Source organism: Pristiophorus japonicus, chromosome 9 (genome assembly GCF_044704955.1).
Source record: "Pristiophorus japonicus isolate sPriJap1 chromosome 9, sPriJap1.hap1, whole genome shotgun sequence".
In the NCBI taxonomy this organism is placed as follows: domain Eukaryota; kingdom Metazoa; phylum Chordata; class Chondrichthyes; family Pristiophoridae; genus Pristiophorus; species Pristiophorus japonicus.
The window spans coordinates 147,295,137-147,310,126 of record NC_091985.1 but is presented as its reverse complement, the minus strand read 5'-3'; the positions used below and the strand labels follow the sequence as shown (position 1 = coordinate 147,310,126).

The 14,990-nt window shown below is 43.6% G+C and overlaps 1 protein-coding gene across 3 annotated transcripts in view; it reads right to left on the bottom strand.

Moving 5' to 3' along the window:
* rmnd1 (required for meiotic nuclear division 1 homolog) overlaps nt 1–14,990 on the bottom strand; it is a 114,281-nt gene that overhangs the window by 25,974 nt on the left and 73,317 nt on the right. For all 3 annotated transcript variants that reach the window (XM_070889929.1, XM_070889931.1, XM_070889930.1), the window contains exons 8-9: nt 7,597–7,703; nt 6,662–6,726 (exon numbers count right to left, since the gene is read on the bottom strand). In XM_070889929.1, the coding sequence (XP_070746030.1) occupies nt 6,662–6,726; nt 7,597–7,703 (172 nt within the window). The remainder of the gene's footprint in view (nt 1–6,661; nt 6,727–7,596; nt 7,704–14,990) is intronic.

Here is a 14,990-nt window from a genome sequence, read left to right as displayed (position 1 = left end):
CGGTTTTCGGACAATAATTCTAGATTCGGGATGACTCCATCAGCTATGCGCAAAATGTCCAGTTTTCAGAGTACCGGATTCAGGACGTTGCACCTGTACTGTATATATTTTAGTTTTCAATAAGAAATTTCAGTTCAAATTGAACCCATGCTGACTTAACATGTTGGATGGAACTGGGTTGCAGCTAACTGTAACTGAATTTATTTGATGGTGTTCAGATTTCTTTTAAATTGACAGAGTTAGATTTAGATCTAAAGTTACATCACACAACCATTCAAGAAATCTGGAGCTGAGGCAAGGTGTCTCTTAAACTAATGCCTTTCCTATAATAACCTCAATGATTTGATCTGTCTTCCATACAGTAGCGGAGATACGCTAGAGATGAACTAAACAGAATTAAACAAGGAAAATGGGCTGTTTCTCATTATCGGGCAGACAACCTTTCTCAGGTCTAGGTGGTGGACCTAAATTCTTATTTAGATTTATGCAGAGGAAGATAAATAGGAGTATGATTTTATTGAACAACATGAATTCTGGCACAATTGAAGATTTACTACATGTAATGATTTCATAAATTATTTCTAAAGAATGCATTTGGTTGAATTTATTAGGTGAGTAGAATTCTGCTCTGTCCTCATGCCATACGATGCAAAGGTGCCTTGGCCTTTGAGTATGTCAAAATATCCCCATCCTCCCTACACACATAAATGTGTGCTAAAGTCACCTGTAATGCTGTAGCCTGTTGTTTTTCCAATCATTTGGATTGTGGCTCTCTCTCCATCTATTTCCTCCTTCTCTGACCCATTCCCTCTTGTCTTCCATACTTCCTCTCTCTGCCGATTCCTGATCGCTCCCAGTCCAAACTTCTATGCAGCTACAACAACAGGTTCCTCTCTCTCCTGGACTGACTCATGGTCTCTTTCTGCTCCAACGGGGCCATCTCAATCTCCACTCAATGTACAAAACAAGCCTATGTTTAATCCTGTCCTCATCAGCCATGCACACACTAATTGGAACACTCCCACCACCTCCCCAGTTGGGACCAGCTAACTGAGTTCTGAGGAGCGAGTAAGTATCATAAGAGCTGACTGGGTGCGGAGCTACTAAAGGTGGCACAGAGGGAGAGCCGGAGATCGGGAGGAGCGATCTGCAGTAGCGTCAAGCGGACCTGTGTGGGTAAAAGACAAAAAGTAAAAAGAATCGAAATCGAAATGTGACATCACAGCCAAGCAGGTAAGTGGTTGGCAGGTTGGTTGGTGAGTATTTCTCTTGCTTTAAAAAAAAATAACCTTGGGCATTGGTGTAAGTTAGGAGCTGCAATTAAATAGATAAGTGATATTTATTATCTAAAAAACCTAATTCATTAAATCAGCTGTTTGTTGAGTAGCAGCTGGCTGTGTTTTGCTAAGGTTTAGAGTTTATTTTTGCTTGATAGTTCAGAGTCTAACGAGGGGGATGGCAGGGCAGCTCCTTTCCATGGACTGCATATCCTGCGGCATGTGGAAAGTCCTGGACGCTTCATGCAGCCTCGTCGACCATGTGTGCAGGAGCTTTCTCCAACTGCACCAACTCGAGCTCTGCGTTTCGGAGCTTGAGCAGCGGTTGGAGTCAGTGCGGTGCATCTGTGGATAGCACGTTTCTAGAGGTTGTCACCCCGCAGCTTAAGAGTGTGCAGGCAAAGAGGAAGTGGGTGACCACCAGACAGAAGAGGAGGAATGGGCAGGTAGTGCAGGAGTCCCCCTGAGTCCACCAGTATTGTCTTCGGAGTACTGGTGGGGGCGATGGTGGGCTCTGGGGTGTGCAGCCAGAGCCAAGTCCACGGCATCACAGGCGGCTCAGCTGCACCCGGAGGGGGCGGAGAGGAAGAAGAATGGAAGAGCTATAGTGGTAGAGGATTCAATAGTCAGGGGTGCAGACAGGCGTTTCTGCAGCTGCAGACGTGACTCCAGGATGGTATATTGCCTCCCTGGTGTCAGGGTCAAGGTTGTCACCAAACGGCTGCAGGGCACTAGGGGGGGTGGGGGGGGTGGAGAAGGTGAACAGCCAGAGGTCGTGGTCCATATCAGTGCCAATGACTTGGTAGAAAGAGGGATGAGGTTGTGCAGGCAGAGTTTAGGGAGCTAGGAGAGAGATTAAAAAGCAGGACCTCAAAAGGTAGTAATCTCTGGATTACTCCCAGTGCCACGAGCTAGTGAGTACAGAAATAGGAGGATATAGCGTGGCTGGAGAAATGGTGCAGGAGGGAGGGCTTTAGATTCCTGAGGCATTGAGACCGCTTCTGGGGGAAATGGGATCTGTACAAGCCGGACGGGTTACACCTCAACAGAGCCAGGAACAATATCCTCATGGCAGGGGGGGGGGGTTGATTGTGCTGTTGGGGAGGTTTTAAACTAGCTTGGCAAGGGGATGGGAGCCTGAAAATAGATTCAGTGGGGAGGGAAGTAAAGCTGGAATTGGAAAGCAAAAATGTAGAAAATGAATTTGAAAGACAGAGAAAACAAGGGCTAGAAAGTAGTCAACAAGGAGGTCTGGCTGTACTAAATGGTATATACTTCAATGCAATGAGTATAGCGAATAAGGCAGATGAGCTGAGAGACACTTGGGAGTATGATATTATAGCTATAACAGAGACATGGCTAAAAGAGAGGCAGGTATGGCAGCTCACACTTCCTCTTCAGACAGGATAGGAAGGGGGGTAAAAAGGGAGGGAGGGTATTGATTAAAGAAACGATTGCAGCTGTGAGGAGGGATGATATGTTAGAGAGATCATCAAACAAGGTCACATGGGTCGAACTGAAAAACAAAAAAGGGGCGATCACACTGCTGGGCGTGTACTATAGACACCCAGATGGTGAGAGGGAGATAGAAGAGCAAATATGTAGGAAAATTTCTGAGAAGTGCAAAAACTATAGGGCAGTAACAGTAGGCAATTTCAACTATCCTAATATTAACTGGAACAACATTCATGTGAAGGATATAGAGGGTGCGGAATTCCTAAAATGCATTCAAGAGAACATTTTTAGCCAGTATGTAGCAAGCCCAAAAGTGGGCGGTTCTGAATTTAATTTTAGGGAATGAAGCTGGGCAGGTGGAAGGGGTTATCAGTGGGCGAGCATTTAGGTGCGAGCGACCATAATTCAGTTAGATTTAAGGTAGTTATGGAAAAGGACAAGGATAGACCAGGAATAAAAGTTCTAAATTGGGGAAAAGCCAACTATGCTAAGCTGAGAGGTGATTTAGCCAGTGGACTGGAAACAGCTACTTGAAGGTAAATCAGTGTCAGAGCAGTGGGAGGTATTCAAGGAGGAGATCCGGAGGGCTCAAGCCAAATATGTGCCCTTAAAGAAAAAGGTGAGACTAACAAATCTAGAGCCCCCTGGATGTCCAGGGACGTACGGGCCCAAATTTGGCCAGTACAGATTTCTGGCGCATTCATCAGAGGTGCGCCGCTTTTGTAGAACTCCAAATGCACCAAAAATCTTTGGGCCGAGTTTGACTGCTCCCCAGCCTCTTCTCCATGGTGGCGTAGCGTGGCAATTGGATTCGGGGGCGGAGCCAGGTCCCGGTGCTAAAAACAGTGCCGGAACCTCTGCACATGCGTGCTAGAGTGTGCACCCATGCGCAGTAGCTCTTAGCCCCCAGAATCTGAGTGTGTGTGATGCAGGCTGTGTGGGAGGGGCCGACGCGCGCCTCCCTATCCTGAGCCAAGTGGCCTGCCGCACAGGCCAGCCGCTGCCTTCTCGCGCTGAGGGCTACAAGAGACAGGTTGGTGGGGGGTGGGGCGAGGAGAAGAGTTTTTTTTGGGGGGGGGGGGGGGGCGGGGAAAGAGGGGAAGCGTTTTAATCCGGCCGGGGCTTGGGGGGGGGGGGGGGGAAGGAGGGAGAGAAAAGAATCTTCAAAGATTTTCCAGTACTTTAATATCTAGCTATCTTTACTAAAAATATACTCAGTTTAATCAGGCTGTTAGTACCTACACCCTGTCCAGTGTTGCTACCTGGAATTTTAAAAAAAACTCGCATTCTATCATAACACTGTCATTTGGAGGCTACCTGTGCTGATCTCTTAATTCACCGCAGGGTTTTTCAGAACATACAAAAAATGGCCATTTACTTTGGCCTAACTTAGTTTAGAGTAAGTTTTAGCTGGTTAAACTTGCTTAAATGGCCAAAACAGGCGTAAGTGGCTGGTAACACCCCTTTTTGAAAAAAAAAACTAAAAAAAAAACCTAACTAACTCACTTACACTGGAGCAACTTAAAATGGGGAGAATTACCATTTTTAAGTTACTCCAAAAAAAATCTAGTTGCTCCAAAGACAGATACCGAGGTCTAAATACTGCAGAATCTCTAGGAGTATAGAAAGTCCAGCGGTGAAATTAAAAATATTAGGAAAGCAAAGAGAGAGCATGAAAAATTATTGGCAAGTAAAATCAAAGAAAACCCAAAGATGTTTTATAAATATATTAAGAGCAAGAGGATAACTAAAAAAAGGGTAGAGCCTATTAGAGACCATGAGGGTAATGTGTGTGTGGAGACGGAAGATGTGGGTATGGTTTTTAATGAATACTTTGCGTCTGTTTTCACAAAAGAGAAGGGCGATGCAGACACTGCTATCGAGGAGGAGGAATGTGAAATATTAGATGAAATAAACAGTGAGACAGGAGGTATTAAGGGGTTTAGCAGCTTTGAAAGTGGATAAGTCCCCAGACCTGGATGAAATGTATACCAGGCTATTAAGTAAAGCAAAAGAGGAAATAGCAGAGGCTTTGACCATCATTTTCCAATCCTCTCTGGCTTCAGGTGTTGTACCAAAGGACTGGAGGACTGCTAATGTGGTACCTTTGTTTAAGAAGGGAGAAAGGGATAGACCAAGTAATTACAGGCCAGTCAGCCTAACCTCAGTGGTGGGAAAATTATTGGAAAAAATCCTGAAGGACAGGATAAATCTTCATTTAGAAAGACACGGATTAATCAAGGACAGTCAGCACGGATTTGTTAAGGGAAGGTCGTGTCTGACTAACTTGATTGAATTTTTCAAGGAGGTAACTAGGAGGGTCGATGAGGGCAGTGCATATGATATAGTGTATATGGATTTTAGCAAAGCAAAGTGGCAAGTTGGATCCAAAATTGGCTCAGAGGCAGGAAGTAAAGGGTAATGATTGATGGGTGTTTGTGACTGGAAGGATGTTTCCAGTGGGGTTCCGCAGGGCTCATTATGAGGTCCCTTGCTTTTTGTGGAATACATCAATGATTTAGACTTGAATATAGGGGGTATGATTAAGAAGTTTGCAGATGATACTAAAATCGGCTGAGTGGTTGATAAAGAAGAAAGCTGCGGACTGCAGGAAGATATCAATCAACTGGTCAGGTGGGCAGAACAGTGGCAAATGGAATTTAATCCAGAGAAGTGTGAGGTAATGCATTTGGGGAGGGCTAACAAGGAAAGGGAATACACATTAAATGGTAGGACACTGAGAAGTGTAGAGGAACAAAGGGATCTTGGAGTGCATGTCCACAGATTCCTGAAAGTAGCAGGCCAGGTAGATAAGGCGATTAAGAAGGGATACGGAATGCTTGCCTTTACTAGCTGAGGCATAGAATACAAGAGCAGGGAGGGTTATGCTTGAACTGTATAAAACACTGGTTAGGTCACAGTTGGAGTACTGGTTGCAGTTCTGGTCACCGCATTACAGGAAAGACGTAATTGCACTGGAGAGGGTACAGAGGAGATTTACGAGGATGTTGCCGGGAGTGGAGAATCTTAGCTATAAGGACAGATTGGATAGGCTGGGTTTGCTTTCCTTGGAACAGAGGAGGCTGAGGGGAGACCTAATTGAAGTGTATAAAATTATGAGAAACCTAGATATAGTGGATAGAAAGTGCCTATTTCCCTTAAAAGAGGGGTCAACAACCTGGGGCCATAAATTTGAAGTAATTGGTCGAAGGTTTAGAGGGGATTTGAGGGGAGTTTTCTTCACGCAAAGGGTTGTGGGGGTCTGGAACTCACTGTCTGAAAAGGTGATAGAGGCAGAAATCCTCACCACATTTAAAAAGTACTTGGATGCGCACTTGAAGTGCCGTAACCTACAGTGTTACAGACCTAGAGCTGGAAAGTGGGATTAGGCTGGAGTGCCTCTTGTTGGCCGGAACGGACACGATGGGCCGAAATGGCCTCCTTCAGTACTGTAAAACTTCTAAGATTCTAGGATCCAGCATTGGCTAAGAGTTAAATCTGGGACCTTCCTACTCTCTCTATTACATCACACGATTCACTTTCCCACTGAATTACCGAGGAACCTGTGAATTTCTATCAAAGATAAAGAAAATAATTAAAATTTTAAAAAGGAGAAAGTGGTAAAACTGGAATCATTTTTAATAAATTCCAGTTAATGTCAGCAAATCAAAATGCAAACCATGGTAACTGACTGACATTCGCAAGCATTTCAGTTGTTAATAATTTAATTACAGCAAATTTTCTCAAAACATTTCCAACTTCAGATATTCAGCCTTTATATTATTGTGGTTAACACAATTATTTTAATGGAAATGGGGGTCAGATAATGTCTCAATATCATTTATTATCTGTTTATTTTAAATTCAGGCCCCAGGTTAGATGTATAGTCTGTTTATCTATCTGAAACAGGATACTATTACATTACTCACCTCAGGAATGGACTGAATGGACTCAACAAAGTTATCTAGTGACACCTCCCAGATGGCAAGTTTTACTGCAACCAAAGTTAAGATAAAGTAATTACAAACTTTTAATACTGTCAAAGATTTCAGCAATTTGCATACAAAGCTAACTTGTAACTAGACTTCCTGTGGATTGCCGATGATGAATTGGATTTTATGTTGTTCTATAACAGAACAACATTATACCACATCATGCACAATGCATTCTTCTACTGTTAATGCAGGAAGGTGTTCCTTTAAGGCTACAAAATGGCAAGTAGTGAAACCAAATTCAACAAATCTGTTAAGTTGTGGGTTAGCTCCAGAAAATGACCATGAAGCTTTCAGAATATCGTTAACACTCGACTGGTTCACTAACATCTTTCAGGAAAGAGAAGTTGTCACACTCTCTCTGCTCTGGTCCACATGTGACTCCAGTCCCACACGATTATGGTCGACTCAGCTGATTTCCCCAATGCTGGAGAAACCCTTTCAATAAATTCCTCCCTGCCACTATTTTGAGCCCCATTCCCCCCCTACTAAAAGCGACATTGTTATCAACCCACACAGTTAAAACACCCTTTGCCACTGAGACCGAGTGTAAAGGGCCCAGCTGCTCTATAAATGGGCTGCAATTTCTCCCTACATATCAAAATGGATACCAAAACATATAACAAAATTATTTTCACTTTATAAAGCAGCATAATTTTCGAGGGGAGACTATGCAAAATAGTACTTCTGAAGAAGGTCATCATTATGAATGGTTCAATGGTAAAACAGTTTGAAAATGGATTGAATAATGTATATTCAGGGATATCAGTGATTGTATTGTAAAATGGTTATTTTAATTTTCAATAATCGGCAAGATATAATGAGCAAAAAGAACAGGATCGGAAGTACATTCATATCTTTGTGTGTCTCACCTGACAAGGACAGTGCATTCGAAAATGCAAACTTCTCCAAAATAGATTCATCTGGTTCCAGATCAGAATTCAACAAAATCTCTCCTCGATGCAGCTTAGAATGCCCCCTGTGGAAAATAAATAAATGATGTGGTAGTGATAATAATGTACATTTGTTTATTTTGCAAACTCTTGACAATATCCTAGTACTTGCCCAAATTGATCATCCCACATATCATTAAGGGACCATAAATTGAGTGCGTTTGCACTGACCATCGCAAGTACAGGTCTAAACAATAAAATGAACCATTCTTGTGGTTTCTTTTCAATTAAACTAAGCATTGGTCGTAGAATAGGTTCTGAAACTGCAGAACGATCACATAAATGCCCCTTGATATGGTGACTTCTTTGGAGTGTAAACAGTCCAATTGCATAACTAAGACCGCCTATTTCCACCTCAGTAACATCGCCCATCTCTGCCCTTGGCTCAGCTCATCTGCTGCTGAAGCCTTCATCCATGCCTTTGTTACCTCTAGAACCTCCAACGTACTCCTGGCTAGCCTCCCAAATTCTACCCTATATAAGCAACGCCTCGATTTCAAAACTCATCCTTGTTTTCAAATCTCTCCATGGCCTCGCTTCTCCCTATTTCTGTAATCTCCTCCAGCGCAAGTGGGGTTGGGACAATATATTACATCAAAAAAAAAATCGGTTCTCAAATCCATTAACAAAAGATCAAAACAAAGCTGTAGTTTATTTGCACACAGTGCAACATTTGTATCTGCTTCGGAGACAATTAAGAGATATATTTGTGTTTGTGCAGTCACGTGAGTTGCAATCAGTATTGCTGCAGTGACCAGAGTTATTGAACCAAGAACATGCAGAAAATGTTCTGTTGAGACTTGTCAATAGAAGACAAAGGGCCAATTCTCTTTCTGCATTATCTGGAGCAGAGAGAGATTAATCCCAGAACTGTCTGTAAATGAAACCTTATGAACATGACATCCAATGAAGGCTTTAGTTGTCAGTTCTTCATAATTGGTTGTTGAACAATGCTGAACATGATTTCAGCACCATAAAATACAGAAGCTACATTTCTCAAAGCAGCTAAGTATGCCTGGTACATCACAATAGATGGTACCATTTCTAGGCAGTGCCTCAGTGGAGTTTCTTCAATTGAAGAGAGAAGATTCGCCTGTGTTTTCCTCAATTTTTCATTGTTTTTCTTTTTCTGACTTATGTTTTTCTGCTCTCCGGCAGATGTGTCAACAATCCCAGGAAGCCTGCTTGCCCAGAAATGTTATGTTTTAGTTCTCCTAGAATTCCAGTTCCGACGAGCATTTAGGTGGAACTCATTAGCAGGACCGACTGTGAATTAAATAGCCAGAATATTGTTCTGTTAAGAAAATCTTCCATATTAGTCTTCCTAAATGATTAAAATGAATAACACACAGAATTTAGAAAATCATCACCACAAGTGTAAAGGATTGCTTTTTTGATCCAAGCATCCATAATGTTCCTTCATCAGTAATACATCTAACTATGGCACTCTCTAAACTCCAGAGATCGCTTGTGAGACAAGAAGAACGGTTGGAAGAAAGTAGTCACTGTTGGGAGGATGAAGTGGGTCGACATCACGTTGAAGCTTCCACTTAAACCCTTGTATTTATTATTGGGGCATGGGGGGTGGGAAGGGAAGGAACTCCGGTGCAAATTGACTGCAACTGAAACGAAGAAAGGTTCTATCCAACTTGTAGTTCAGGAGGTTGCCTGCTCACTTGAGATTAGGTTAGCTTGTCTGACCATGTCAACAAATTTTAAACTCCAGCAGCTCTTCCAGCTGCTCCTTATAAAGGCCCTTGCAAATGAAGGATATTGCAAGCATCTTGGTCTGCAAATCTGCCAGCAGACCAGAAATGTAAATCTAAGAATGGTGACAAAGAAAATAACAAAAGCAGCAAACTGTGCTCTTCGGTCTCGGGCGGAAACTGCACCCTGCTACACTGTTAAAGCAGTCAGTAGTTTATCTTTGACCCAAGGGAATGAAAGATTGCTCATGGATAGCTATGCCATCTGTATCACTGACTTAATTTGTGCCACCCTGTGGTGTGAAAACCCTGCCCAGTGAATTCAGTAACAGTACTGTATTCCTTCTGAAGGGTTTAACTGTTTGTATTACTTGCCCAAGGATCATTAGTAATATCCTGCAATGGCATATTCCTGAATTTAAGCTGAGTACAGAATATCACCAAGAATCAGACATGGCCATAACATTAAGGATATCCAGGCTGCATTCATAAATGTTGTTCACTTTTGGCAAGGTTTGAAAAATCAGATGTGGCCTATTCATAGATCTTGTGCTGTAGTCCACAGAGTAGCTGGTGCATGTAATCATAAAAATGCTCACAATGCTCAAATCTAGGGAATGTGCAGCACCTAATCACTCTCTTGGCATGCCTATACATTTAGAAAATCAAGTTTGGCACTCAAACCAACTTTTCCCCTAAAATTAAAACAATAATTTTACCCTATCATGATGAAAACAGATTCATGACTTATCCAGTAGCAGACATTGGCACTGAAGTACAGGTGTGACGTCCGAAATCCGGAAACCTCGGGACAGAGGCCTTTCCGGGTATTTCCGGGATTCAGAACGTCATTGCCTGGGCTGAGGTAGGTGGGGTTGGACGGCCGAGGTAAGGGGGGGTGGGGTAGGGGGAAGACGAGGTCGGGCCGCCGAGGGCCGGGATGAAGTCGGGCCACAATGAAGTCGGGCCTCGGAGTCCGGATTTCGGAATATTTTCCAGTTTCCGGACGACCCTGCCACGGATCAGCCATGGAACATTCCGAATTTTGAAACTCCGGATTTCGGACACTCAACCTGTATCACACTTAAGAATATAGTCGAAAACGAGAATTAGTGGACTTTTAGTATGAGGCTAGTAATGGCCTCTCATTATTAGTGTTGAGTCATTAACTGATGTTAGTGATGACTCCTGAGTGGTGCTGAAGATGCTTAATGCCAGGAAAAATACTTTGATTGAGGACTCCAATTTCAATTGTTTCAGAATCAGTTTTGACTGGTACTAAATGTTTTAGTTGAGATCTTATATGCTCCACGAGGTTACTGCACAAGCCATGAGCTCACGGGTTTGGGGGTAATAAATTAGCATGGCTAGAGGATTGATTAACTAACAGAAAACAGAGTTGGGATAAATGGGTCACTTTCTGGTTGGCAAACAGTAACAATGGGGTGCCACAGGGATTGGTGCTGGGGCTTCAACTATTTACAATCTATATTAATGACTTGGATGAAGGGACCGAGTGTAATGTAACCATGTTTGCTGATGATACAAAGATGGCTGGGAAAGCAAGTTGTGAGGAGGACACAAAGAATCTGCAAAGGGATATAGACAGGCTAAGTGAGTAGGCAAACATTTGGCAGATGGAGTATAATGTGGGAAAATGTGAGGTTATCCACTTTGGCAGAAAAATAAAAAACAAATTATTATTTAAATGGAGAGAGATTACAGTACACAGGGACCTGGGGGTCCTTGTGCATGAAACACAAAAAGTGAGTAAGTAGGTACAGCAAGTAATCAGGAAGGCAAATGGAATGTTGGCCTTTATTGAAAGGTAGATGGAGTATAAAAGCAGAGAGGTCCTGCTACAACTGTACAGGGTATTGGCAAGGTCACACCTAGAGTACTGCGCACAGTTTTGGTCTCCTTATTTAAGGAGGCAGTTCAGAGAAGGTTCACTAGGTTGATTCCTGAGACGAAGGGGTTGACTAATGAAGAAAGGCTGAGCAGGTTGGGCCTATACTCATTGGAGTTTAGAAGAATGAGCAGTGATCTTATTGTAACATATAGGGGGGGAAATTGCAGTCAGAGGCATCCTTCGTACGAACGCCTCCGACCTGAAATTGTTTTACTAAAGTACCTGGTGGCCCCGGAGGAACACAAGATTCTGGTCGGAGGCCTAGTTTCACTGCACAGCGCATGGGAAGGTGTATTTCAGGTACGTACAAGCTGGAGTCATGTGGTCCTTGACCACCAATCACTATGCAGTATTCTCATTGATAAAAATGGGAATTCAGTTTGTATGAGTTCTCATCACTATCAATGAGAAAAAACCCTAAAACACAGAATAATAAATAAATAAATAAAACACCTCACATATTTAAAATTAATTGAAATTAAATGCAATTAAATGTTTTAGAAAAAAAAAATATTTTTTGCAATTTTTAAAAAATGTGTTTTAATAGTTAAAAATAAACTTACCTTAATGGACAGGGCTTTTAATATAAAAATTACAGTTTAAATTTAATTTTTATATGTTTTAAAACTCTTACACTGGTAAAAGTAAGCTATGTGCCTACTTAAAAGTAATGGGGAGCAGGCAGGGAAGTGGAGCTGAGGCCAAGATCAGATCAGCCATGATCTTATTAAATGGCGGAGCAGGCTCGAGGGGCAAATGGCCTACTCCTGCTCCTATTTCTTATGTTCTGAGATATACACTACTTGCTACCAAGTTGGTATAGGATCAAGAAATGGTGACTCAGAAGCCCATGAAACTAGCTGGGGTTTCCACATCTTGCCGAAGCGCAGGCAGAGGAAAATTTCCCTTTCTAAAGATGACTACGATGGGGTCAATTTTTATTGAGGGCAGTTTTCAAGCGGGTGATTGGGCTACCCACCCAATGTCATCAATCTGAAGAACACAACTTTTCACTGGCAGGTTGCCTACACGTTTCCAGCAGAAATGGGCACCCTGCTCAATTAGAGGGCAGGATTTACCATTTAGAATAAATGCATCTCTTAAAGCGAGACATCACTTATCTCTGTTGGAAATTTAGACTGCTACTCGGGAGGCTTTTCGGGAGCAATACGTCACAGGCAAGAGCACCTCAAGTCACTGACGCTGGGTTGTGGAGTAGGTGAGGGCATTGTGACCCTTGGATGCAACAGGCTTGGAGCGAGATGGCAGACAATATCAATGCCCAACAATGGGCTCAATGCCGCAAATGCTTCAATGAGCTGGCTGAACAGCAAGGGTGAGGATGATTTCTTCTCATCTCCATTATTCTGCATTAATTCTGGCCATAGCATTTCCTTCCCCTGCTCCACTTGCTTTTCCACCAATCACAAGAGGACACTGCATTAATCTCATTCCAATCACACACATCTGTTGCTGCGGCCCTCATAACAGACACAAACAGTATTTTGCTAACTGCTCTTACATCCCACACTGGAGCCACATTCTTGCACATGTCCACCTTCCCATCCTCTCACATCTTGCTTCTTCTTTCTCTCAGCATGCACACTATGGCCGTGATCTCGCCAACCGTGGCGAGACCGGGACGACCGGGGTATGTGGCGGGTATCAAAGCTGCTCCTTGCTCCAACCCACACTGTATGAACAATCTTCCGTTGATGGGACTTGTTAAGCCCACCCTACGAGGTTCCCGGCCAATTAAAAGGAAGTCGGTCTGATGATGTCACCTGATGATGCGTCATGCCGGTTTCCTTAAAGGGGCTATGTCCACAGTTGTGCTGTCAGTGTTCTACAGCACTGAGCTGTTGCAAACACTGACGAACACTGCACAAAAGGTGTACGGCTGCACCCAGGCTCTCCCATGACTCCCTCGATATGCTACTGAAGGGAGTCACAGCATACAGGGAGGTTGCTCTTCCTTTCCAATGGGCGGAAGAGACTTTTCCAGGAGACCAAAGCAGCCTGGTTGCACATTGCACAGGAAGGCACAAGGTCAAGAGGATCTGGTTATAGTAGAACACAAAATATTACTGCAAAGCCACACTCATCCTCATCCTCCTGTGCCACTCATCACATCCCCATTACCCTGCCTTCCCTACCCTACTCCTGCACATCCTTACTCACACTAACTTATCTTACATCTTCACCCATCCCTCTCTATCTATGTTATCACTTTCCCATCTCATGAGCCAACCCTCACATTCATCCTTGTCCAATCATTCAAACTGACACACAAGGGTAGACATTTGGGTGCTTTAGCGAATTTTCATGTAAAGTTTCTGTTAATGCACTGTCAAGCATTGAAATCTTTACTTTCACCACTTTGCCTTCTTGGACAGATTTGTGTGCACCTTTGAAAGTGTCTTAGTGAACTCCAGTGAATGGTAAGACACATCATCATTTTGGGGGGGGGGGGGGGGCGGGTGCAGAGTGTTGAGTGTGAAAGGAATGGCATGGACATTGTAGGGATGCTTTACGGTGCTGGTATGGGGTGGTTCCAACCTGGCATATCACGTGGCAGCCAGGGTGTACAGCATCAAGTGAATCTAATCTGAACATGGTGTGGCCTTCGCTGGCGTCCCGGGCAGCAATGTGCATGAGTGATAATGCCCTGTCTCCAGTGCAGCATCAGTTGATTGCGGAGAAGATTGGTGTGGATGTTGGTGCTGCTGGTGGGCCCAGTGAAGCTGGTGTTGCGACTGATCGTGTTGGGAATCTGAGGACCAAGGTGAGATTCTTTCAAGGGCACTGATGCAGATGGACCAGATAACAGGTGAGGTAAGATGACAGAAGCGATGTCAATGGTGAGAGAGGTTGTTCCAATGAGGTGACACTGGATAGAGAGTTTGTTCCAAACACTTGCTAGCTGCATAAAGGTTAGTCTGTCTTCTAAATACAGTAAGCAACTGCTTGTAACCGTGGAAAGTGAAGACCCAACACTTTGGAAATTCAAAGGAGGCAGGTTCAGAGCGGGATCCCGCCCTGCTGTCAATCTCGGCCATTTTGACAGGGGGTCTGCCTCCAAACCCACACTTGCAAGGCTGGTAAGATTCCAGCTGCATCACACATTTGGAGAATGCTTTACAATACCACATACTAACTTGCTCCCTCTGTTTTGCAGGAGAAAATGGTTCACAATAACTGGGAGTAGACCAGAACCGGGGAAGGCCAGCTTTCATCCAGGCTCTCACCCAGTTGGAGGTATAAGCCATGGAACTAAAAAGGCAAGCATGAAAGCTCGGTGCCTCAATGCAAGGAGTATTCGGAACCCAGGAGAGGGCTCTGAGCTAGTTAGAGTGGGTGAGAACTCAGATGAACAGGACCCCAAGAAAGAATGCAAAAGGCAGGAAGCAACAGAGCAGAGTAGCACTGGGGTAAGTGTAAACCACAAGGTGACAGGAAGGGACAATATGTATGAATATAAAGGGGCTGCAGGAGGGGTCAAAACTAAAAATCATGGTTTAAAAACTAGTATTAAAACACTCTACCTAAATGCACGCAGCATTCGAAATAAAGTAAATGAGTTGACGGCACAAATCATTACAAATGGGTATGATTTGGTGGCCATTACAGAAACGTGGTTGCAGGGGGGGCCAAGACTGGGAATTAAACATACAGGGGTATCTGACAATTCGGAA